The sequence below is a fragment of the Rutidosis leptorrhynchoides genome, chromosome 1, assembly GCF_046630445.1.
Source record: "Rutidosis leptorrhynchoides isolate AG116_Rl617_1_P2 chromosome 1, CSIRO_AGI_Rlap_v1, whole genome shotgun sequence".
NCBI classification, from domain to species: Eukaryota; Viridiplantae; Streptophyta; class Magnoliopsida; order Asterales; family Asteraceae; genus Rutidosis; species Rutidosis leptorrhynchoides.
In genome coordinates, this window is record NC_092333.1 from 7331304 (window position 1) to 7358601 (window position 27298).

At 34.7% G+C, this 27298-nt stretch overlaps 2 protein-coding genes across 2 annotated transcripts; both read left to right on the forward strand.

Annotated features, from left to right (window-relative positions):
• Window positions 1-14760: 14760 nt before the first annotated feature.
• On the forward strand, window positions 14761-16433 carry LOC139855881 (malonyl-coenzyme A:anthocyanin 3-O-glucoside-6''-O-malonyltransferase-like). Its single transcript, XM_071845126.1, has one exon. The coding sequence runs from the start codon at window positions 14812-14814 to the stop codon at window positions 16237-16239; it is 1428 nt and encodes a 475-aa protein (XP_071701227.1). The 5' UTR covers window positions 14761-14811; the 3' UTR covers window positions 16240-16433.
• A 6537-nt stretch (window positions 16434-22970) lies between these two features.
• Window positions 22971-24575, forward strand: LOC139855891 (malonyl-coenzyme A:anthocyanin 3-O-glucoside-6''-O-malonyltransferase-like). The gene has a single exon (XM_071845135.1). It carries the CDS (start codon window positions 23019-23021, stop codon window positions 24432-24434), a length of 1416 nt encoding a protein of 471 aa, XP_071701236.1. The 5' UTR covers window positions 22971-23018; the 3' UTR covers window positions 24435-24575.
• The last annotated feature ends 2723 nt before the right edge of the window (window positions 24576-27298 follow it).

Here is a 27298-nt window from a genome sequence, read left to right on the forward strand (position 1 = left end):
CAAGAATAGAGATCGAAACAATAGGCTGACTTCGGTCAGCTGCTACGACCTCTACGTAAATCGAAAAGATGCGTAATCAGTGGCTATGGCTCCATGTGTGAGTCCCCTAACCGCTGACCAATTTTCAGAACCTAACTCGTCTTCATTTGACCATGGTGATGGTTTAAGTGCGAATAGGTCAGAAATTTTAGCACAACGTTAATAGGGTGTAATGACTTTCGGAAGGCCATAAATCCTAAAATGTAACTCGGATTAAGACGAGGCCTAAACGGAAAATTATCTACTCGAACCGAACTAACTGAAAATCAACTTTACAGTAGCCCAGGTTACTGATCAGATCCCGAAAAATAGTAAACAAGTGCTCCAGTGGGGTTCTTAGTGCTTGATGCACATCACGGTTCTCATCCTTGATGCTTGTAGCTTCAAGTATACAACTCGTTGATGGTTTAGCATCACTTTTGACCAAGATTCTACCATCAATACACAATATGTTAAGACTAAGTAATAACACAACTCATTTAAGAGTCTTAGATGGATGATGAACCAAGGTTACATCATATCCTTAGTCTTAACACAAATACAAGTCCTATTTACAAACAAAGTTACAAACTTTACATCAATTAAACAAGTATGAACATGATCTAAGTTCCATGAGGTGATGGAACCCTAAGCTAGAGAGCTTGGATCCCTTTCACATAAGTTATAAGGTCACAAAGCTAGAAATTTTGAACCTTTAGTGTTCTTGAAGATCTTGAAGCATAAAGCTTGGATCTTTAAGTTACATGAAGATAAAAAACACAAGTTTGAATCTTTATTACAAAACAACAAGATCATAAGCTAGAAAACTTAGATCCAACAAAAAGATATGAAGATTCAAGCTAGAAAGCTTGCATCTTGGTTGTTCTTGAAGATCTTGAAGCATAAAGCTTGGATCTTTGAGTTACATGAAGATTACAAACACAAGTTTGAATCTTTAATACAAAATAACAAGATTAAAGCTAAAAAGTTTTAGATCTATAAAGTTGGTGAAGATTCAAAGCTAGAAAGCTTGAATCTTCCATGTTCTTGAAGGATTCATGCTTGAATCTACACGATGTAATCAAGATCAAAGCTAAAAAGCTTGATCCTCCATTGATGATGATGTACACGAAAAAGAAAGGAGAAGAATAAGAAGAAAAGTTCAAAATAACTTACACTTTTAGAGAGAGAAAGAACTAGAGAGAATTAGAGAGTGAGTGTGTGTGAATTAGAAATGAATGTATGTGTAAAATGGGAGGAATGAGGCTTGTATTTATAGTGAAATGAGGATGGGGGGAGGGCCTCATGGCTGTGGGTTTTAGTAGGGGGGAGGGGGAGACAAGATTTACTTTTTGGTTAATGGTTGTCTAAAGTAGGTACTTATGTTGGAATCCCATGCAACATTAAGGATAATACTTGACATAAATGCTAGTATGTTCCCTCTAATAAATAGGCATTTGTATTACATATTAATGGGTCACTAGTAATTAATTAGTGGGCTAAAAAATGGGCTACTAGCTAGAGTAGGGTGGGCTTAAGTCCAACATGGTAGAAAGTCCAACAAGTCTAACTAGTAAGCAAAATTAAATTACTACGCATAAATAAGCATCCATAAACCCAAGTAATTATTATTATGAAATAATAATTAGTATTCCGTAGTCATAATCTTCCGGTTACGACAAAAGTTAAACGTGCGCGCAGTTCGCGGTTTAATCGAAACGTTAAGTGACACTAACGGTCATAAAGCACCCGATGAACAAGTTAAGTATCCTTCGTACTCTAAGGCACGTTTTAACATATAAATGAAAGTAAACCATGTATATAAAGGTTCTAGAGTATAAAGTAGCACAGTATGCACAAATACGCATTTTCGCTAAAACACAAGGCACAAAATCAAGTCGAAAAAGTCGGGTCGTTACAAAATCCGACAAATTACCAATCTGCTTCTCTAAAATTTGAATCGAAGCCTGCTGATTCTTAAACAACTGCTCGTTCTTATCATTCGTTTCCTTCACATTATTAACTAGCTGGGTTTGTGAAATTACCAACTTCTCAATCATAGACTCTAAATTCGAATTTTTCTCTTCATCCTGAGTTTTTCGGAAATACCCAGGAACTTGTTGCTGAAAACCCCCCACTCGGCTGATTCTGATAATTATTATTACTACTACTCCCTTGTCGAACTTGAGGGTTGTAAGGACTATTGAAGTTGCGGTTGAACTGAGCACGCCCTTGAAATTGATTATTATTCTGCTGACTGTTGAAAGCTATCTCTTCTTTCTGACCTATCGTCAACCCCGCATCACAATCTTTTGCTAAATGTAATCCCCCACAATATTCACAACCAACCTTCATACCATGAATAACCTTATCCATCTTCTCTAAATGCCTACCAAACTTATCTAACTTAGCATTTATAGACCCATAATCATCATACGCACCAGTGGTTTCAGTTCTCTTAACTGAAGCTGAACGGGATGACTCATGATCTTGATGCCATTCGTGAGTGTAGGCAGCTTGCTTTTCAATAATTTCTAACGCCTCTTCTTCTGTCTTATCCATTACCGTACCTCCTGCTACTTGATCAATACTCTGGCGAGTCGGTATGTCACAACCTTTATAGAAAATCTGGACCTTTTGTAAATCATTCAACCCGTGTTACGGACACGAGCGTAACATATTAGAATAACGGTCTCAAGCATCAAATAATGTCTCAATGCTTTTTTGTCTGAATTGTGAAATTTCTGCTTGAAGTCTAGCAGCTCGAGACGCAGGGAAAAACTTTGATAAAAACTTATCTACCAACCCATCCCAAGAGGTAAACGTACCCTCAAGTTGCTTATCTAACCACCTCTTAGCTTCTCCCTTAAGAGTCCAGGGAAAAGGCCTTGTCTTGATCGAAGTATCATTAACCTGATTCAGCTTGAATAAGTTGCAAACATCACTGAAAATACGAAGATTCTCGTTAGCATCCTCACTATCCTTGCCATGAAATTGGCAATCAGTAGCTATCAAACTCAGAATTGGACTTGATATGTAAAATCGCGTATATAATTTATCAGTGGAAAATACCGGTTTGATTGATTAAACACACTAACGGGCAGTGTACCCGATCGTGTACTAGTATGATTTGGTAAAGTCCAAAGTTCATTCCAAGGAAAGTTTTTGTATCAACTTAAAATTGTACTACAAGTAATTAAACTACTTTATCTAGAAATCTAATGAAATTACTGGTTATTGTAGTTTTGGCTATTTAACGATTAGCCGAATCAAGAAATGGTTTATAAAAGTAAAAACAGTATTTTTGTTCTTTTTAGTTTATGCGCTAGTACTTAACAAATATTAAAGATAGTTTTGTATTCAATTCAAACAAGAATGTTCATCTAGACCTTTTACCCTCGGTAATGGATGTTCATGTTATTTAGACCTTTTATCTCAATTATGCATGCAAATTAACCAAATGGATCACCAAGAGTTCTCTTAATGATCACTCAAACTCTAATTACGCAGTGTAGGGTTCCCTTGCACTTAAGACCTTGTTGTTTGTGTTTAACTAATTAGCTAACTTGGTAATTCTATTAACAATTGTGCTCACGTTCGCTTACACAATTCATACATATTCAATTCACTAGTCTTTACTCAATTTACCCCTTGGTCCGGTTTAGCAAACAACTACTTAAGACAAACTAGTTGTATATTAAAGTGTTAAATTAACCTAGGGTTCTCTTGATCAAACAAACACAATAATCAATTGAGAGCAAACATGTAAACATGAACAAGAATGGATCTTTTAATCAAAACCAAATTAACAAGAATAAAATCCTTGATAATTCAAATAAACATCCAAAACCTCGGTTATTAGTCTAGACAAACATTAAATAATTAGCCAACAATCATGGCTAAAACCAAAATCACAATCAAAATAAAAGATGAATTCATTGTTTGAAACAAAGAGATAAACTTAATAGATGAATGAATCTTGAGTGATGAACGAATCGAAACACGTTCCCGTAATGATTGAAGCATTAGAATGATCTTGGGATTCCCCAAAAATCACCCTTTTTCATCTTAGAGCTGCTGCAAATTGTCTGGGAATGATATATCCTCATTAGGGTGAAAATACGTGCTTTAAATACCTCAAAATTGAACCCGGCTGGAAGTGGAGTGGCGCTCCAAGTCTTGAGCGGCGCTTAGGGCCCCAAATGTATGATCTGTGGAACTTTAAAACTCTCGAAATCATTTTTGTGCCTAATGGAGCGGCGCTCCAGGCCTTTGAGTGGCGCTCCAGGCCCCCTTTCGCTGAATCTGAAGCTGAAACTCACTAACTCAAACCGAACTCGAATCAAACCAACTTCTTTCACTCGTTTGCATAGAAAATCACTAAAACCATCAAATAACTTCAAATTTAATCTTCTTGGTTTTAGAACTTGAACTTTCATAACACTATCAAAATAAACGCCAAATCGCATCCGAAAGGACTAAAATGTGATCGATATCGCTAAGGAAAACGTGTATAAAATATGCGATTGTTATAAATGATGAAATTGATTTATGATATGTATTTAGTTGTATTCCTCGTCAAAATACCTTTCCAACGATGTATGGTATGCTTTTTGAGTGTTTACGGTTCATAATTTGTGTTTGATTGAAGTTTGGCTCGACACTTAGAAAATTTTCAGCATTTCAGTAGGTCAGCCAATTTGGACGCCGTCCCACACTTTGGATGCCGTCCTGTCCTTCACTGCTGGACGCCGTCCAGCCATTTTGGATGCCGTCCAGATGATCTATTCAGGGCTGTCCAAAATTGTTATTTTTCTTTTAATTCTAACTATGCTACGCACCTCCGATTAACATGCAACTTGTTCTAACATGCTCATATATAATTATATAACTTAGAAAAATTGTCTGAGACCTGACTCGAACGTGTTGAATTTTTTGTTGACTTTGACATTGACCAAAGTTGACTTTTATTCAAACTTAACCAAATACTTATGCAATCGTTCCAACTTGTTTATACACTTGTATCTTGGATGAAACTTGACAACTTGACTCACATGCTATATAATCGAGTCGTAACGAGCCATAAGACTAATTGAATACATTTCGACCGACCTTGTGTCTTACCCGGTATTGATACAACTTACTTGTTTAGGTCAAGACTAAACAACTTTCATGCACACGTTTACTTTGTGAAGTACCTTTATACTCGTGCACTCAAGGTGAGATCATAGTCCCACCTTTTCAACAACTACTCTTTAAATTATGGGATGAGAAACATATACGTATTATACTTTTATGCTTTGAACACAAGTACGAAAACAAACATTCCACATGCGAGTTAGAACAAAAAGCCTCAATTAATTATCATTAGTTACACTTGTAGGGTGTAAACGTGAACTTATGTCGTGTGGATCCATACGGGCTTGACGTGCCCTCATTTGGACCGTTCGCTACCGTTAGCGGATGAAATATATTTTCGGGTATAGTGTAGGTTCTAACACTATGATAACGGGGTTCGTATAACAGTTAAGTCTTGATAATTGGGTGCTCGTGAACGTACAATAACTTTGGAATGCAAATGATTTGGATAAACAACTCATACAAAATCTTGTGGTTCAAAAACAACGTTTACAAAACACCTATGATTTCACCAACGTTTTTCATTGACAGTTTTCTATATGTTTCTCATGTTCATACTTGGCTACTTGATACATGCTTCTGCACACTTTGATTACTTGCTTGGTGTCAAGCATACATGCATACGCTAGCGATAGCACCTTTGGACTCAAACTTAATGTTTACATGCATACGCTATTGATAGCATTCGTGAATTTCAACTTATACTATGTCGCAAGTTATTTCATTTATACTTTACAATTTCTGTAAACTTAAACTCGTTGCCGAACCGTCTGGTAACTTAAAACTTTGCAAGTCATACACGTTTCAAATGAATGCGACATAATTTTGTTCAAACGCGTCTCATTTAGGGACTATGACCACGTAACGGGACCTAAGTTGACGGCGCCGTCAATGGCGATTTTGTCGGGTCGTCACAAAAGCTATGAGTTATTATCAGGTCTAAAAGTAAATTTTACGAAGAGTTTTCTATACGGCTTAGGAGTGGAGGAAAGTGAGCTGATATTGATGGCTGATAGAATTGGATGTCAGGTTGGCAAGTTTCCCTTCACATACTTGGGAATTCCTATCGAGTTGAAAATGAACAAAATCGAGGACTGGATACCTGTCATAGTGTAACATACGTGTTATATCCGTCCCACATCAGTTGGAGAGGGGAACGAAGCATGCCTTATAAGGGTGTGGAGACCTTTCCAAGCATGACACGTTTTGGGACCACAAGCGCAGCAGATCTCATGAGAACTCTGCAGTTAAGCGTGCTCAGGAGAGAGCACTACCAAGATGGGTGACCTCCTGGAAAGTGCTCCTCGTGTGTGGTTGCCAAGAAAAATCTGTGCGCCAACGGGCAAATTGGACAATATCATGCTACGGGGAATGTTTACCTGGGATGTTACAGATGGTGTCAAAGTCAGGCCCCGGAACAAACGTGCACAGTGAGGACGCTGGGTCCCATTAGGGGGAGGATTGTAACATCCGTGTTACATCCATCCCACATCGGTTGGAGAGGGAAACGAAGCATGCCTTATAAGGGTGTGGAGACCTTTCCTAGCATGACGCGTTTTGGGACCACAAGTGCAGCAGATCTCATGAGAACTCTGCAGTTAAGCGTGCTCAGGCGAGAGCACTACCAGGATGGGTGACCTCCTAGGAAAGTGCTCGTCGTGTGTGGTTGCCAAGAAAAATCCGTACGCCTACGGACAAAGCGGACAATATCATGCTACGGGGAACGTTTACCTGGGATGTTACACATAGAAAAGATCAAATCCAGACTTTCCACTTGGAGATCGAAGATGTTGTCATTTGGTGGTCGTTTAACCCTCATCAAATCGGTATTAAGTAGCTTGCCCTTGTATTTCTTCTCGCTTTTCCAGGCTCCTTCAGGTGTACTCAAAATCCTTGAACAACTTAGACATAAATTCTTTTGGGGCGGGTCAGTGATAATTCAAAATTATGTTGGGTAAAATGGGATTTGATTCTAAATTCTTATGAATCAGGCGGGTTAAATATCGGGTCTCTAATTGGGAAAAATAGGGCTTTACTGGGGAAATGGTGGTGGCTCTTTAAAACGGAAGATAATGCATTTTGGGTAAAAGTGATTAAAAGCATTTACGGGTTTGATGGGGGTCTCGGGTTTGACTGTCAAATAAATAACTCACTGAAAGGAACTACTTAGTTTAAAATTGTAAACAACGGCTGCAAACTCAGTGAGTTATGTGACGACCCGAAAAATTTCGACTAATTTTAAACCAAACTCTCGATACGATTTTATATTTTGACACGATAAGCAATGTCTGTTAGGTTAAGTCTCAAAAATTTTGAACTGTTTCATTGACCTTCGACCAGTTTCGACTATTCACGAACAACTATTTGTAAATAGATAAATATATATTGCAATATATATATAGATATGTATATATTTGAAGTCTAAATTTAAAATACTATATGCTTTAGTTAACTATGTAAAATAAAAATAAAATATAATATTATTACTAAAATAAATACATATATATAAAGTATATTAAAAATAAATATTAAATGATTGTAATATTCGTTGGACGTTTTGATTATTGTTTAGAGAAGTTTGATTCGAACTTATGTGATTTTAAAATAAACGGTGATCCAAAAAAAATAAGTTATATAAATTATAGACTTATTAAAAATGTATTTATGAGCCAATTGTTAAATTTGAACACATTTATATTTTACCCAGAATTGAGAGGGACAGTTGATGTAATTTTTATTTAATAAATTAATGATCAAATCTTATACCATAATGACCAAAATAAATAAAGTTAGTCACTGTAAAAATTTGGGATTTTTTCGAATACTTTTATCCGCCACTGATTTAACAACGGAGTACGAATTATTATCCTAATAAAACTATCGGCAGATTGAATTCACACGTTGTTTTTCTTAGTTATATTTAATTAATATATGAATATTATTATATTAATATTAATTATTATATTGATAGTGGCATATATTTTGATTGATACTTGTCCATTTCTGTTTAACATCTCAATCAGTAAAGAATTTCGATGCTATACTGTGCGTAAATGAAATATGAGATTACTGTTGTTGTTGCTTTCATTACACCATCTATCTATTCTTTATGTATATAAATATATACATATATGCATGAATAAAATCACACACACCCACATATACAATTACAATTCATTTCGACAACCAGCATCCGCCTTCAACTTCCACCTCCTTCCTTTCATGACCGCTGCCTCCACCTATATTCACCATTAAACACCACCACTATCACCGGTCATGAAGAAACACGATCACCACCACAACCTCGTCATATTTTTCCCTCTCCTTTTTTCGAATGACAATCTCCACTGAAAACTACTACTACTCCTCGATTGTATTTCTGTGTTGGTTGACAGATTAGGAACAAAGACAACATTAAACCGCCATAGCAATCACTAAACCACCGTGAGCTGTAATATTAACCACCATGGACACGCCACACCTTCCACTTCACAACCGTAACCCTTCCCTCTCCCTCTCTCTCTAAAAATCTTTGAACCAGGAATCACCACCATGATTCCCCATCATTCTCACCACCATTAGAAAACAACATCATCATCAATATTGTTGTTATGTTGTTACAATGGTCGATGTTATTAACAAACGAGACCCACTTGAACCATTCTTAATGCTACTGTAATCGAAGAACAAAACCACCATTGATCATCACAAAACCCTGGTAAACCTGCTGCTGTTAATTTTTGTTATGCTACAGCTACTTATATGTCTTCTACCCAAAAATTTACACCATAAACCGCCAATCAAAATCAACGTAAAACATGTTGCTGTTATATATTTTTTTCTTCGAAGTCAGCTGCAATGGCAGCCGCTATTACTCAATCCCTCTTCCTGTTTGTCCATTGATTTATGAAAATAATAACTTAGAAAGATGATGATATATGCTGTTAATCTTTTCTGCTCTCCACAATCACGACAACAAGACTCCACACTTCAATCCATCGATCCTTTCACAGACTTAATTGGTTAAATAAATCAGATAGTTTAATTAGGCTTTTGAGTTGGGCTTATTTAGCTATGAACTTGGGCCGTGAACCCTAGGTACTAATTAGTTGGGCCATTAACAGTTTTGAAGTAGTTATATTTGAGCTGTAACTAGGCTTTAAATTATCAAGCTGTTGGGCCAGATTAAATCGATACATGATGATTATTACAATCGAACCAGTAATGAACGATCATAATGATGATATACGAAGATTATGATGGGGTGTATCATGATTAGGATGATGTTTAGAGTTAGGGTATGATAAGGATAATGATAATGATACATGGTGATACATAAAATGATGAAGACATGTATCATGATTTTAATGACGATGGTGTGTGATTATAATTAAAATTATGAGTATGATTACAATTAAGATTATGATTATGATTGTAATCGATATTATGATTATGATTATAATTAAGATTGTGATTATGATGCAAGGAAAGAGAATGAGGAAGATTGATGATGATGATGATGATGATGATAATAATAAGATCCGAAGGTGGTATTGGTGATGATCGAAGTAATGGTGATGATAATATGATAGATGATGCGAATGATGTTAACAAAATATGATGATGATGCTGTAAAAATAAAAAGTGATACACGAAATAATAAAGAAGAAGAAGTCAGTTAATGGGTAAATATATTTAGTATAGGATTTATTCCAAAAAAACGAGTTAGCTCAATGGGTTAGGGGTGTGTTTGTTGAACGAGAGGTCTCGAGTTCGAACCCGGACTTGAGCATTTTTTTAGGACTACTCCTTTGAGGTAGTTATTATTACTACTCTTATTATTATTATTTCATTATTATTATTATTATTATTATTGTTACTATTGTTATTATTTATTATTGATTGTTATTAAGTAATTATTGTTATTACTAATATTAGAAATAAGATTTTTAGTATAATTAATATTATTATTACTATTAAAATATATAGTATTATTATGATTAATATGACCATTAAAATTGCTATTAAAATCATCAGTTTTATTAAAAGTGCCATTATTATTTAAAATATTATTTTTATGAAAACTAACATTGTTTATCTTATCATTATTGTCTTTTCTATTAAAATTATTATTATTACTAACATTACTTTTATTATTAGTATTATTATCAAAGCTATTAATATCAGTATCATTACTAAATCTAATTATTTTTAGTATTATTATTATTATCATAAAAAAAAAGATACAAATTTTTATTTATATTATTTTACCAAATAAATAACTATATAAGAATATATTTAAAACATATCACATAACAACATTAATATTTTCATAATAAATACTAATTATTTATCTAATGTATATAAAATAAAGTATAGTTAATTTAATTATTAATGAAACATACAAGTTACTAACATAACAATTAATAATAAAACATAAACTTGTTCAATTACGATTATATGTTTTAATATATATAACTGTTATAGGTTTGTGAATCCGAGGCCAACCTTGCATTGTTCAGTTCTGTCGTATGCATATTTTTACTACAAAATATCGTATTGTGAGTTCATTTGCTCCCTTTTACTCTTTATATTTTTGGGACTGAGAATACATGCGCTGTTTTTACAACTGATTTATTAAATGCCTTTGAAATCTATATTTTTAAACTGAGATGCTTTTATAAATGTTTGACGAGATAGATACAAGCAAAACATTCCTCGAATGAATTATTATGCAGACAGAAGTTCTGTGGATTATTATTGAATTAGTTGGACGTGATAATTGCTACTAATTGTTGTGAATATTTTCCCTGATTATTATTTCTTGGTAACCTAAGAATTAGAAAACGGGTATGGCCCTAATTCACGTGAATCCTAAAGGAAGCTACCGGGTTTAACACCCCCACCCAGAATGTTCACTAGACGGAAGAGCTAGTGGGCGTGGTGTTTAGTACTTCGAAGTTTATATATTTTACAGACGAGATGTTCTGTTTTGGAGATATTATTGATGCGCATTATATGTTAAGGTCGGTTACCAAGCCAAGTAATGAATGCAAAGTGAATGTTATGTATCGAGAGAATAATTTTTATACACAAGTTATGTGTATTATTTTTGTGCACGAGATATGTGTACGGTTATTTAAAAATCGCGAGGCAACCTACGGGGGAGAAAAGGATACGAACCTACTCTGCTAAGCATTATAAAAAATGGTTTTGTACACGAGATAGGTGTACTGTATTTAAATCTTGTGGTCTATCAAAATGTTGAATTTTATTGTTTATGATAAAACTATGAACTCACCAATCTTTTGGTTGACACTTTTAAAACATGTTTATTCTCAGGTCTGAAAGAAATCTTCCGTTGTGCATTTGCTCATTTTTAAAGATATTACATGGAGTCGTTCATGGCATATAGAGGTCAAAACCTTGCAATGGGACCATCTGTTGAAGACTTCGTCCAGGTGGATTAGGACGGGTCACTATAAGTTAGGAATAAACTTCAAAAACTTGTTTAAAAAGACTATTGGGGATGGTGGTAACAGAAAATTTTGGGATGGGTTTGGCTTGACAACACACCTTTAAAGCACAGATTTAGGAGATTATATTTGCTTGAAGTGGACAAGAATGTGCAGGTTAAGGATCGGGTTTTATGGACAGGCTCAGCCTGGACGTCGACATAGAATTCGAACAGAATTTTTCGAGGCAGAACATAGTCTGAGCTGATCGAGCTGTAATCAGTGGTGCTGTCGCTTCTGCCTCCGAGTGGGTCAAGGGATAGTTGGGTATGGGCTCTTGATAATCGAGGTAAATTCACAACAAAATCTCTTAGCAATCTTATCGATACTATGCGAAATAACTTAGTAACCAATAAATTGGGAGTTTTCGTATTGAGGCTTAAACTTAAAAAATTGTCGGTTCGTATAGAGTTAGATAGACGGGGTATTGACTTAGATTCATTATGATGCCCTACTTGTGACGATGACATTGAATCAATAGATCACACATTCATTTTTTGAAAGCATGCTAGAGATATTTGGGATAGAGTTTATAAATGGTGGGGTTTAAATAGTGCAAATAACTTTATCTTGGAGGAAACTTTATGCGGGATAAATGGGAATAATACTTCGGGTTGGGGTTCGAAGCTTTGGCAAGCAATAGAATGGGTCACTGGGTACATTATTTGGAAAAATCGTAACCAAAAGGTTTTCAACAATAAATGGTGGTGCAGGGCAACGGCCCTCAACGAAATTCAGATTAACAGTTTCGAGTGGATCTCGTGTCATTCGCGGAAGACAAAAATGGATTGGCTTCAATGGTTATCAGCTCCACATTCGTATATAAAATAGTATGCTGTATATATCTTTCGGCTCTTAATGCCTGTTGATGTAATTTGTTTTCTTTTACTCGGCAAGTGGGGCTTAAATATTACAGCCCAGTCTTTTAGCATGTGGGCTTTAAATAGTACAACCACTTGATTGTAAATTTGTAATCTTCGTTTTTTAATTTAATTATAGCCGCTTTTGAAATAATAAAAATAAAAAACATTTTATAGCCTTATAACCCTGAAAAAGTTTTAAATTGAACTCTCTTTCAGGTGGCAGAAGTGAAAATGTTTTTGTTATCATTTGTTAAATGTGGGATGGTCAAACCGACCGTATCCTGTGAGAGATTTAGTATTACGTAGTATAAGGTTAAAAATAACCCGAGTCGAATAGAAAGATAAGGTCCGTTGAAGTTTTTTGGTGGAGTTTGAATTTTCTTTTCTTTTTTTTTTTTAATAAGAAATTGAATTTACATTTTATAACTCTGAAAATGTTTTAAAATTGAACCTTAAAAAAAGTGGCAGAAGTGAAAATGTTTTTGTTGTCGTTTATTAAATGTGGGATGGTCTAAACGGACGTATCCTGCGAGAGATTTAGTATTATAAGTATCAGCTCCACATTTGTATATATAATAGTATGTTGTATATATCTTTCGGCTCTTAATGCCCGTTGATGTAATTCGTTTTCTTTTACTCGGCAAGTGGGGCTTAAATATTACAGCCCAGTCTTCGTAATCTAGTTAGCATGTGGGCTTTAAATAGTACAACCACTTCATTGTAAATTTGTAATCTTCGTTTTTTATTTAATTATAGCCGCTTTTGAAATAATAAAAATAAAAAACATTTTATAGCCTTATAACCCTGAAAAAGTTTTAAATTGAACTCTCTTTCAGGTGGCAGAAGTGAAAATGTTTTTGTTATCGTTTGTTAAATGTGGGATGGTCAAACCGACCGTATCCTGTGAGAAATTTTGTATTACGTAGTATAAGGTTAAAAATAACCCGAGTCGAATAGAAAGATAAGGTCCGTTGAAGTTTTTTGATGGAGTCTGAATTTTCTTTTTTTTTAAATAAGAAATTGAATTTACAGTTTATAACTCTGAAATGTTTTAAAATTGAACCTTAAAAAAGTGGTAGAAGGGAAAATGTTTTTGTTGCCGTTTTTTTAATGTGGGATGGTCTAAACGGGCATTTCCTGCGAGAGATTTAGTATTGTAAGGGTAATAATTAATGTTGAATAATAACAACACTTATTTTAAGCACACTGTACATTCTTACATATTTTAACTGCTATAAATAAATGTGATACATAAGTCGAGTAGGTTAGTCTCATATCTAGTCTTTCATTCTTTTAAAACTTCTCCCTTGATCACATGTGTATATGTAAGGATTAAATCCACTGTAAATATACATTCCATTTACATTTTCGATGTGTATATATTACAAGTTCATAATTCAAAATTATTTTATGATTACGATAATCGAAAATCGTAACTCATTCATCACACAATTTTATAAATAATGTAGTACTATATTTTATAACCATCAATCACTAACCTTATACGGAGTATAAATGATGTACTGATGTACTTCGTAGTACTCTGTACTATAATTTTATAATCAACTATTTACTATCCGGCCCTTTACTCATTCGTCACGCAATTTAGTACTCCGTAAAGATAAATACTACTTCCTCCGTCCCATATTAGTAGTCTAGTATTCCATTTTGAGATGTCTCAAATTAATAGTCCACTTTCAAAAGTATAAAAGAATAAGAAGCTTAAGTTCTATTATACACTTAATGTATGTGCATAGAATTAAAAGAGAAAGAAAATGTAATGATAAAACCGGAAAGTATAGTACTTTTATGACATTTTCTTAAAGTGTGTATTTTTTGTCTGTGAACTATTAATATGAGTCATAGCTCATAGCTCATAGCTCATACTATTTAATATTAATATAAAAAACTAAAATTCCTATAAAGGAGTTTTTTTTTTTTTATTATTTTTTTTTTTTTTTCCTTATATACAAAGTTTGAAATCAAAGAAAAATGTGACATGTTAGCATATTCTATTCTACTACAATTATTTTTGACTATTGACTATTACTCCGTATCATTTTTCAACGGTGATCGTTGCTTGTTTAAAATTATTTGCCAAAGTACAGTGGATATTTTTTGGTCACTCTTTTAGATAGTTCCTTATACGGAGTATTAAATATCTTTTATATTAATCAACCACTACTTATTACAGAATATATATTTAATTGATTGATATCGTGTGAAAACTTTATTAGCACAAATTAAACTAAACAACTCATTCAAAGAACAAAGCAATGGCTGATGATATGCAAATTGAAGTTCCTGCCACCCTTCAGATCGCCCCACCTCCGGCCACCGTTGGCGACAGATCGTTACCGCTTACTTTTTTCGACATTCTTTGGTTACCATTTTTCCCAATTAACCAACTTTTCTTCTTCGAATTCCATCAACAAACCGATTATAATAATCCCGAAGAACTTTTCGCTTTCGAAATATTTCCAAAACTTAAACACTCATTATCCATCACTCTCCAACACTTTTTCCCATTTGCAAGCAACTTAATTGTCTTCCCTAAACAAAATGATTCAAATGTTTTAAAAAAACCCGAAATCCGTTACGTTGAAGGTGATTCTGTCACGCTTACGTATGCAAGATCCACTTTAAGTTTAAGTGATCTCGCTGGAAATCATCCTAGAGCTAGCAAGGCGTTTTATGGATTAGTCCCACGATTAGGACGCGCGAAAAAAGTGTCTAATGATGAGGTGGCAATCCCTCTTTTCGCGGTACAAATTACATATTTTGCTAATCAGGGATTTTCACTCGGGCTCACTAATCATCACACGCTTTCTGATGCGAGTACTAGGTTCGATTTCATGAAAGCGTGGACTTCGATCGCTAAAAATGGGACAGACGAGTTATTTTTATCTAGTGAATCTAAGCCGTTTTATGATCGTGCGATCGTATACCCCGATTTGTTAGATGAAATCTTCATGAATCAACCAGGGATTGAGAAACTTGATGGTGAACACCAGCCTGCTCATCCTAGTAGCGATACCGATAAAGTTCGAGCCACGGTTATAATGGAAAAAACAAAAATAAATGAGCTAAAAAAGTGGTTATTGGTTAAACTACCAAATCTAGAATATCTTTCATCTTTTTCGATTACTTGTGCTTATATCTGGAGTTGCATAGCGAAATCAAGAGATCTAGCCGGAGAATTGATCAAAGGTGACAATGATCTAGAAAGATTTATTTGTACGGTGGATTGGAGGTCACGTTTAACCCCACCGATTCCAAAAACTTATTTTGGGAACTGTGTGGGATTATGTGACACTGCCAAAATAGAAAGTAAGAAAATGTCAGGAGATGCCGGGTTTATTAATGCTACCGAGTTATTAGGGCAAGCGTTAAGTCGAACCTTAAAGAATAAGGACGGAATGTTTAAAGATGCCGAAATGTGGCTTGTGAGAGCGTGTGATCCAGCTCCGGTGATAGGGGTGGCTGGATCACCGAAGATCAAGGTTTATGATTTGGATTTCGGATGGGGAAAACCGAGTAAGTATGAGACAATATCGATCGATTACAACGGTTCGATTTCTGTTAATGCTTGCAAAGAAGCTCCAGATGATATTGAAGTTGGTTTGTGTCTTTCTCCTAAACATATGGATGCTTTTGTTGCTATATTTACAAGTGAACTAGATAAGATTCTTAAGAAAGAATAAACACGTTAATATTTTGGTCCAAACCAAGGGTTTGATTTGTTTTTCGTCATTTCATTTTGTGTATTGCACGTTAAGCTATTCAATTTCTTGTTGTAATATATTGTAGTGTTTTATTTTATGATTACTCCGTATTATTATGACTGCATGCTACAAATGACATACGGGGTGACGTGTGTACAATTTCTATATGTCTTTGGGCATTTATATCGTACACATAACATAAGAACAAAGATGCATACTTACAACGCTACCACTTAGACATTCTATTTTTCTATATTTGCTATTGCTAGCCGTATAGTAGTACCTAATGTAAATGTTGATACAAATTTCATTGTAGCTATTTTCATTTTTAGACATTTTTTATCACATATATTAATCAACTAGTTTAATTAGGTATGCTCTTCACCGTAGAGCGTAAAAATCTTTGTTTGCAATTTCAGATATTTATACATTTTGAAATAGTGTATGTAATTTCAAATAATAACAATGTAATTTCTTATTCAAAATAGTATAACTATGTGAAATTTCATAGCAATTATTCGAAATTCCATAGACATTACATAGCCATTATTTAAAATTGCGTAATCATAATTTCAATTTGCAGAGCCATTATTCAAAATTTCATGTTGATTACGTAGTCGTTATTCGAGCGTTCATAACAATACTAATGTAATGAAAGTCTCAAACTTTCAAAAGAATTGAATAGAAAAAAAGAATAGTAAAAAATATAAGTTTTTATTTATATTTTTGGTCCTGCAACCTTTAGTTCTGTTACAAATTTACTAACTTAAAAAAAAAAAAAATCCAAAGTGGTCGGTTTGTACGTAAGATGTCAACCAATCAAATGTTTGCAAACAATACAGTAATTAGTACTACCTCCGGCCCATTACACGTGTCCACTTACTTTTTGCACACAGTTTTAGAAAATCACACTAACTTTATTTTTCACCAATCAGAAATCTTCTCTCTCCAGAATAGCTTCTTCTTATTGGTTGAAATTCAAAGTGGACATTTGATATGGGACAACTAAAAATGGAAAGGTGGACATTTGAAGTGGAACGGAGGGAGTATATTGTTAAAATTTTAAATTACGGAGTATTAGTTAACAGAAAATTATGAAAACCATTATTTAAAGTCTATATAAACAAATAACAATATGTTCTAAAAAAAATATAAATTTAAAATTTTGCCTTATGTCTTACCCCATCACAATTCATACATTGCACATGTGTGTGATGTGCGCCTCCTTAGAAATCTAAATTATGATCTGATGCGACGTGCATTTCTTGGTTATGACCAAGTCAAGACAAATTTTCTAAATTTTTGTTAGAGGACAAATCGTCATGATCGCTTATAAAATAAAAAGACTATAATTTCCCTAAACTAATTAATATTAATTAATACTAATATAAATTAATTATGTATTATTTTATCCATAGTGCCACTTTAGCGTATCTACTTAAAGATACTCCGTACTTTTAATATTGTTATTTAAATGTGTGTTGTGATTGTGATATATATTTTTTTAACTTTTTTTTTCCTTCCTAAAAACTTAAATTAAACTAACATAAAAACAGGGAAATAATTATTCAAGAAAAAAGAACTGCAGAAACTTTTTCTTTTGAACGGTACTATATCCACATTATTCGGACGGGACTTAACCGTTTTCACGATCATATGTTACCCACACACGCGTTAGGCGGAAACTCAAGTCGCAACAACTCTGGTAGTACGATTTAACGTTGAGAAAACTCCCTCCGAGAAGCTAATAGCTGGCAGTACAAATTAAATCCCGGCCCTTGGAATCGAACCTTCGCCTACTCGTTAAGGACAAACAAGTCACCCCCTCGTATACCAATCAGGCAATGCCTCGACGCTAAGAACTGAAGAAACTTACAAGAGCCAAACCGCACAAAGCTAAAAATAGGGACCTAACTCAAACTACTAAGCAAAACGTCCGGACCAAAGCAAACAACAAAAAGCAAAAGAAGTAAAACTAAATGATAAAAAAAAAAAAAAAAAAAAAAAAAAACAAACAATCACAACAAAGGTACTACTATAACTAAATCAATACAAACAGATAGGGAAAACTTAAAACGAGGACCCGGCCACTCCGTCAAAATCGTTTATAAAGAAATGGTGTTTTTCCGCCGCTGCACTAGCTTTCTTAATCTTCGAACCCGGCTTGATGAGTCTCCCATCCACTTGGGAGAACCGAATAGCCTTGCTCGAACGATAGAAGAACGAAAATTTTCTTGTTGACTTGGAGGATGAAGATTTTGCTCTCAAACGCGTGGTCACTCGCGCGGTTAACCTCACTCGCGTGGCGGAGTTGACTCGCGTGGTCAAGCTCACTCGTGTGGTCTAACGTGCGGCTAGGCTATCAAACGTGTTGTCAAACGCGTGGAAGCTGAAGAACATCATCAACTCAATGTTTTTGGGTTTTGACCCCAAATCTTGATTTGGGTCGTTTTGATCATGAAACAACTTAAAAACATCATATAATACATATAAACATAAATCTAACATAAATCAAGCATCACAAGCACATAATAATCAGGATTCAAGCCAAATAACCTAAAACCCAATTTAACTCAAAACTAAGATTAAAACAAGATTAAACCATGAATTCAGTACACATACCTCGTTAAAGATCATTGATTAAACACTAATTCAAATTCTAAACTTGATTCAATCCAATTTCACTTCATGATTCAAGTTAGGGTTTCAAAGGATCAACATTTAGGTACGAGTGTGAGTTTTCTAATTTGGGAAAATGGAAGGAATAATCGAGAAACAAGTATATAAATGGGTTATAAACCCATTCCTCATACCACACGGATATTTATCAGTTATCTAACAACCTACGTACCTCGATAGACAACCCTAACGAGGTCCGAAATAAATAAATAAAAACATGTTCTGTAACCCTTGTCATAAAACGAATCTATCAACACCGATAATTAATTCTAAATATTTAATTAAAATAAAAGAATAATAACCACACAAGTCAAGTCCTAATGGTAAAATAGTCATTGCAACTAGGCCCGATTTGCGGATGTTACAGATAGCCATTGGATTTTTTTTTTCCAAACGGTCGGTCCTTAAACATTTTTCAAAAGGAAATGGAAACGGACGAATGGTTGGATGGTCGCGTGGGCGGACGGCTGGGCGCAGCCCTACCATCAGCGCCCAGGTAGGTGGGGAGCTGGACGGGTGGGAAGGAGCCACTTTTGGGAGCAGTCTAACAAACCTTCACTTGATGAATTGTGACACTTTGTTGATCTTCATGTTGTATTCATCTTCATCATCTTCATGGATCAATTCATGTTCATCATTACATATACACATCGACATATACATACATCATTGTTATATTCATAATCAAGTAATCAACACGAATCCAACACTTCTAGTATTTTTGTTATACAATAGAATTCCCCATAACAATCACTTTATTATCATTCAATATTTATAGAGTACAGAAACCCTAACATTACGTAGAAACCATAGCAGACTGTAAGCCCATAATACATATTGAACTCGGGCCAAATATATTGGCTAACACTCCCCCGCAGTCCGAACGACGAAATCGCGAAAGTTCGGACTGGAGCAAAACAATAAACATTAAATTAAAGAAATAAAATAAACTCTAAACTCTACATTTTTGTTCATTTGTTGCATCGAATAGGCTGATATTCGTTGGTTGAGTTGCATATTTCTTGACGGGTTCTCCTTTTCTGTAGCGTTACCGCTTTCATATGCTACTTTTGCGGACGAAACAGTATTCTTCAATGCTGCAAACAAGAGTTTTGACAATATTCTTTTTTTTTGTGTTTTTTTTTATATTCCTCTTTTTTTTTGGGTTTGGAACCTAGTCAAGCTAGGCGGCTCAGCCCCACGCCGATAAAAAAAAAAAAAGATTACATGTTACGATAACATCTAAACAAAAATAAAAGACGTTGATAAAAGAAAATAAAAAATTACATGTTATGATAATATCTAAACAAAATAAAAGACAGAGGATTAAATCGGCATATGCTCGTGGCAGGTAACATGTGGCTAAATATAAAATAGGTTGGTGATTAAGATAATGTGATCGGTTGAAAATAAAACATGAAAGCACTCAAAGCAGATTGACGGTGAGTAGAAGTGCAAAGGGAAACAAAAAAAGGAAATAGTTTAGAGTAGGAAGGAAAAGAGTACGGCCGATTGAATTTTACGGCAATATTATTTTTTCCTTTTAGGTTTTGAGGTGGTGGTTAGGATAGTTGATGGGGTGGCTTAGAGGTACCGACACGTGATGGCCGATTAGGTCTCGGATCAAACCTCCTCTCTGATACCATGTTATACAATAGAATTCCCCATAACAATCACTTTATTATCATTCAATATTTATAGAGTACAGAAACCCTAACATTACATAGAAGCTCTAGTAGACTGTAAGCCCATAATACATATTGAACTCGGGCCAAATATATTGGCTAACAATTTTCAATTGGTATTAGATCAAAATAAAAAAGCTCTAAACGATCCACGAGCTACAATTCATGTTCATACAACTTTAATTGATCGAAGTTGTCCAGAAATTTGTTCGAAAGCTACAATAACCTTCAAGAATCCAAAAATCAATTTCTACAATTAAACCCGCAATTGATTTTTCAAACACCGACGATAACTAGATCAAGTTTATAAGCACGAAATTGATCAAAATTTGAAGATCTTCGTCTGAACATATAAATGAAGGATGTGCAGGTCTTTGATCGATTTAGAACAATTAAACGAATTATGGAAAAAGAGAAGTGTTCCTGATGTTAAACTGTGCACGAAGTTTCGAGCCCTAATTAAATTGTTTGGTTTGTCAATTTCTTGATGAAAGTTTTGGAGCAAAAAGAACATAAAATCAAATTGATCGCTTATGTTAATCTCAGTGTATGAATTTGACTGACGAAGGTTTAGTGTATGATTCTAAGCGTTTTTCAAGAAGGAAACACAATTTGACCGTACATGAATCTAGAGTTAAATTTTTTTAACTCATTAATGGCGGTTTATGTGATTTTGAATTCCAATGGATTTAAGTGTGTATGATCACTTGAAAATGATTCATAATCGTTCTAAGAAAACACAGAAACATGTTTGAACCTAGAATCTTTTAATTGATGTTTGAATGTTCGCTGAAGAGTTCATCGTTGCTGGAAAAGTTTGTTAGAACCATCAAACTTGCATAGTCGTATAACTTTGAAACTGTACAAGTTGTCCGTATAACTTCATCCACAGTGTAATAATTGATGTAAGATATTTACCGAAGAAATTAAGTACCGAATAAATTTCATACCGTATAATTTGTTCACTTGTTATAATTACCGTGGAACTCATACCGGAAAAGTATAATACCGTGTAAGTTTAGAAGTGGAAGAAATTGCAAGTCTGGTTCGTTCGATTTTTTTTGTGACGAGGAAGACAAGTTGTAAAATGGTCTAAAACGAATTAAACTGCTTAGTATTTCAGATATTAACGATTGGCTTGGTGGTTTATGGTGTTGTTTAGTGTACACGAGGTACATGGTTCGAATCCTAGAATTTTTTTGACCAACTTGTGATCTTGTAGCAGACAAAAACTCAATCAACCCATTAAATTTTGCAGCTAACTTTGTACCCGCACTTGTGGCCAAGTGGTATGGCTAATACTTTGTGTATTGGATGAGGGTGGGAGGTCTCAAGTTCGAGTCCCTCTCTTAAAACATTTCATGGTATTTACCCGGTTATGGATTGACCCCAGAGTGGTTTTACCGACCCGCATTTCGGGAATTCGGCTCGCTTCGCCTGCCTTTGGGATGGATCAGGATCGGGTATCTATAACGCGGTTCGAGTTTCCACCCGAAAGCACGTACGTGCGTGAAAATTGATTGGGGGTGGTTTTCTATTCCCTTAAGTGATTCTAAATACTTGTCTTTCAAAGAAATTTTTTGCAAGCAACTCTGAACCAAGCCCAATTATTATTGTACAAGAATCAATCTGTTAAGACCATCTATCTAAGCCCACTTCTCAATCGTTTCTTCAAGACCCATTTTATCATTTCTCAATCTAAGGCCTATTTAATTGAAGCTTTTTTTTTTTTTTTTTTTTAGTCAATTAGTTCAATTGAATTTTGTTAATAATTGTTAGAAAAAGAACCTATATGATAATAAGTTTAACAAATTGTTAACCTAAGGGCCTTTGGCATAAGGTTTGATAAGTTTAGATGATTTGTTTTAAGTTGACAAAGTTTTACCAGAATTAACCTAGTTTTACTCGATTTGATCCGTTGACTTTAATTTTGATCAAAAGTCAACCCCCTTACCAAAAAGCCAACTTTTTTTACCAATATTTCTGGATTTTATAGATTTTCTGGATTTACAGGTTTTATCAGGTTTTCATGGAAAACTTGATACATTTACCCAGATGACTCCAAAAGTCAATTTTTGACCGATACTTGATATTTTTCCGTATTTTTGATATTTCTTGTATTTATTAGAGTTTGCAGGTTTGTCAAATTTGTTAGGATAACTAGAACTGATATATAGAATGTATAATATACAAAAAAAAAAAAAAAAAAAAAAAAAAAAAAAAAAAAAAAGTGAACAATAACGATGTCATTTCCGATAGATATATAGATAATTTGATATTTGATAGGGTAATTAGAGGGGACATAAAAAGAAACAAAAGATTGACTTGAAAACTGCACACCATATTTGAAATCTATATAGATTCTAGATGTAGAATAGTACTAAAGAAGAGAAAATGCAATTAGCTACCTCCACCCACATGTTGACCGTACTTGAAAACTGCCGGATATCTCCACCACCGGCCACCGTAGGAAACCGATCACTGCCACTCACTTTCTTGGACATAATATGGCTACTTCACTTTCCGATCAACCAGCTTTTCTTCTACGAGTTTCATCACTCTAAAACACATTTCATTGAAACAATAATTCCTAACCTTAAACACTCATTATCCATCACTCTCCAACACTTTTTCCCATTCGCAGGCAACTTAATTGTGTACCCTAATTCAACTCCATCAAGTAATTCAAGAACACCCGAAATTCGTTACGTTGAAGGTGATTCTGTTAAGCTTACGTTTGCAGAATGTAATCTCGATTTCGACGATCTAGTAGGAAACCATCCCCGATCATGCGACAAGTTCTATCCACTTGTACCTGTACTAGGTCATTTCGTAAAAGAATCTGACTTTATAACCGTTCCTCTTTTCGCAGTTCAGGTGACGGTTTTTGAGAATTCGGGTATCTCGATTGGGATTACGAATCATCATGTGCTTTGTGATGCAAGTACCAAGTTCGATTTCCTAAAGACGTGGGCTTCAATTGCTAGATACGGGACACATGAGATACTCTCAGCTAGCGGGCATTTACCGTTTTACGATAGAGTAATAGAATACCCCGACCATTTAGACAGACTGTTTATGAGCCAACCCGGGGTTGATACTCTGAATCATGCAGAGTATCAACCCCGTCATCTTATTGGCCCGAGCTGTAAAATTCGGGCCACATTCATCTTGACCAAAGAAAAAATCAATCTGGTCAAGAAATCAGTATCGACGCAACTACCAACACTAGATTACGTATCAACTTTTTCGGTAGCGTGTGCGTACACATGGTGTTGCATTGCAAGGTCACGAGCCGAAATTGAAGGGAGTAAAACAGAAGATGAGTTTGAGCGTTTTGTATGCGTTGCGAATTTCAGGAGTCGAATGAATCCACCACTTCCGCAAACCTACTTTGGAAACTGCGTGGGGCCATGTGTCGCGATTGCAAAGAGCATCTTGTTATCAGGAAAAGACGGATTTCTTACTGCTGTTAAGTCACTAGGAGAGGCTATAAGTGAAACAGTAAAGAACAAATATGGAGTGGTTGAAAATGCAGAATTATGGTTCGACATGCTATTTAAATTGCCAGCAAAGATACCGATGAAGATTGGCGTTGCTGGAACCCCAAAGGTGAAGATTTATGATATTGATTTTGGATGGGGTAAGCCGAAAAAGTATGAGACTGTATCGATAGATTGCAATGGTTCGATTTCGGTTAACGCGTGCAAAGAATCGCCAGAAGATCTTGAAATTGGTTTGTCCCTTTCGGCTAAACAAATGGATGCGTTTACTGCTATCTTTAACCAAGGCTTGGTATCATTGATTTAACTCTGTAATACGAGTATATATTCATTCGTATGCATCTTAAAATCGGTTCATGTATGCATGACATTTCGAAATTTGAAAATGTAGACTATATGGGCTGGCACCAGCAATAATCATGTAATTTGCATTACTTTTGTGTGTACTTGTACAGCTGTAATTATTACGTTTCGCTTACAATTTAGAAACTCCAGATATGGGAATCTTAACCCATCCATTTACGAATGGGTCAATTTAAGTTGAGTTTCAACAGATTAAATGGGTGAAATCATAAAAATAACCTAGAAAGGAGAATAGGTCAAATGAGTCAAATGGGTTGATATTGTAGTCTCATTTGGTGCATACAATCTAGTGATCTACTAAGTGATTATTCAGTGATCTAGATTATTAGTGGATTAATGTTCTCATTTTCATAAAAGAATCTAAATTCTGCACAAAAGTGTTTAGGATCCAACCAAATCCAACCTTGCAAGTTTTAAAATCAATGAATCAAAAGGGCACGGGTCGAAACTCTGAATACGTGCCCAATCTTCCAATTTCTCTGAGTCAATCCTACAGTTCATGATACAAGATTGTTGAGTGCAAAAATCCCATTTACTAATTGGTCATTCAGGTAATTTATTACTACTGTATATCAAAAACATAACATCAAATAATAATAAAATCAATGAATTAAAAGGGAACGGGTCGAAAGTTACGCAACAGTGTATCTTTAAGGATATAAAACCTCCAAAAACAATTTGTTCAAGCAATTGACGGACCTGTATTGTCGCGGATCCTCATTTAGTGCCTTAATATATGCTTTAAAGATGGCTTCCCTGTCATCATCACTCGGATACCCTTCCATAAGTTGATCATAAACAGTCACAAACCCTAGAGCAAATACAGGATCATAACTATATGTCTTCTTATATCATAACTATACAATTAGCTGTTGCAGAACATTATTGAAGATACTGGGTATGGGACACTTGTGCATCTATATCTATATACGACAACCAATGTAAACATTAAGTACAAAAAACCTACCAAGAACAACTGAAGCAGCATACTTGTAGAAAGCAGTAAGAACAAAGTGTCATTAACAATAAGTTGTGAAAATATTTAGATTGGCAGTTGATTTCATTTATATTCATCTATCAGCCCCCAAAAAAATAAAAAGGAGAAAAGAAAAAGAATATATTATCCTTTTTTTCAAAATATCAAAATTGACAGAAATGAGAAAATTAATGAAGATTTGTAAGTTCTATGCCCACTAATCATTAACTCAAATCATATCACTCAAGATTGCATCATAAAAATAAAACAAAAATCGCCTACAACTTCACACATTTTCAACGAAAATTACTAGTCTCGAAAAGGGATTAAAAAAATAAACGTAAGAAACCTGAACCGGTGGACATGCTGTTAATTGATTTATCGTCAGGATCAGTATATCTCATAATCACATATTAACATCAAGAACATTAGAGTAAAACTTACTTGGATGAAGAATCGATTTGCCACTAGGATTTCATGAGTAAGCCATGATTACAACAAAAATTAATTCATATACACAAACTTACTATTATACCCTTAATCTAATTATTATGAAGGTTCAACTTGTTAGATAAACTTAGGGATATAATTGTAAAATTTGTGCTAAAAACAAACTTACTATTATACCCTTAATCTATAATTATTATGAAGGTTCAACTTCCTAGATAAACTTAGAGATATAACTTTAAATTTTGTGCTAAAAGGTGTGTGACCTCCCATATAATGAATATAAAAGACCAATACCCATGATTTATATTGTTATTACAGTTATTTTATCAATAATTTTCAAATATTAGTTAGGGTACATATTGTCATTTAGGCATTGTAATTTTCTCGGAGATAACACCATAATGAATATTTTGTTTGACCCGTTCTCGTTAGTTCGGAGGATTGCATCCACATCTTCGCCAAAAGCACACTTTCCGCGTCCGTCCACGCCACTTTTTTGCATCTCACTTTCTTTTTTCCTTTTCCTATCGGGTCACTTTCACCTTCGTCTTCAACTTCTTCGGGTTGAGTTTCTGGAACGGCTTTAACATCTACATCACCGGATTCGGTATCCCTTGGAATTTGTGTAGGAACTTGATTTGGGAAGATAGGTTGCCGTATTGTTAGACGAGTTTGTTGATGAGGAAAATGTTGTTGTAGAGGAAATTGTTGTCGTTGAGGATACTGAAATTGTTGATAAGGTTGAGTAACGTATTGTTGTTGGGGATGATAATTAGTGTAAGTAGGAGTAAAAATTGGTGAAGATGATGCGTATTTGGCAAATTCCATGTCTTGAGACGGGTTGGAAGATGACCCGCAAAGTGAGTTGAAACACATTTGGTTTTCAAGAAGGTTTTGAAAAAAATCATTACTTCGTTGAGCGTCGAGAACTTGCTCGTTCGGTTTGTTTTGGTTTTTTTCGATGATGATATTTTAGGCATTTTAAATTTAGTGTTGGATAAAAGTGTTGGAGTGTTGTGTTGAGTGTAGTAAAATTGTTGAATTTGTTAGAGTAAATAAAATTGTTGAAAGTGAGTTAGATATATAGAGTATTAAATGAGAAAAAAAACATAAATTTAACCAAACTAGCCATTTGGTTCAATTCCAACGGTCAAAAAGCATCTAAATTCAAACAAAACTCGTCTTCATTTGTTCTTACGGACGAAATCAACCAGGGCAAATTGGTTCAGGGTGGTGGAGGGCGGCCGAGGGCGGCAGGATTGCCATCGGCGCCCTGGGATGCATTTGTAGAAGACACTTCCCAGCACTGACCGGTAGGAGTGGGCTTAAAAACATAATGAAATAATCGATTACCTTATAGCCATCATATCTGTAATTGAATA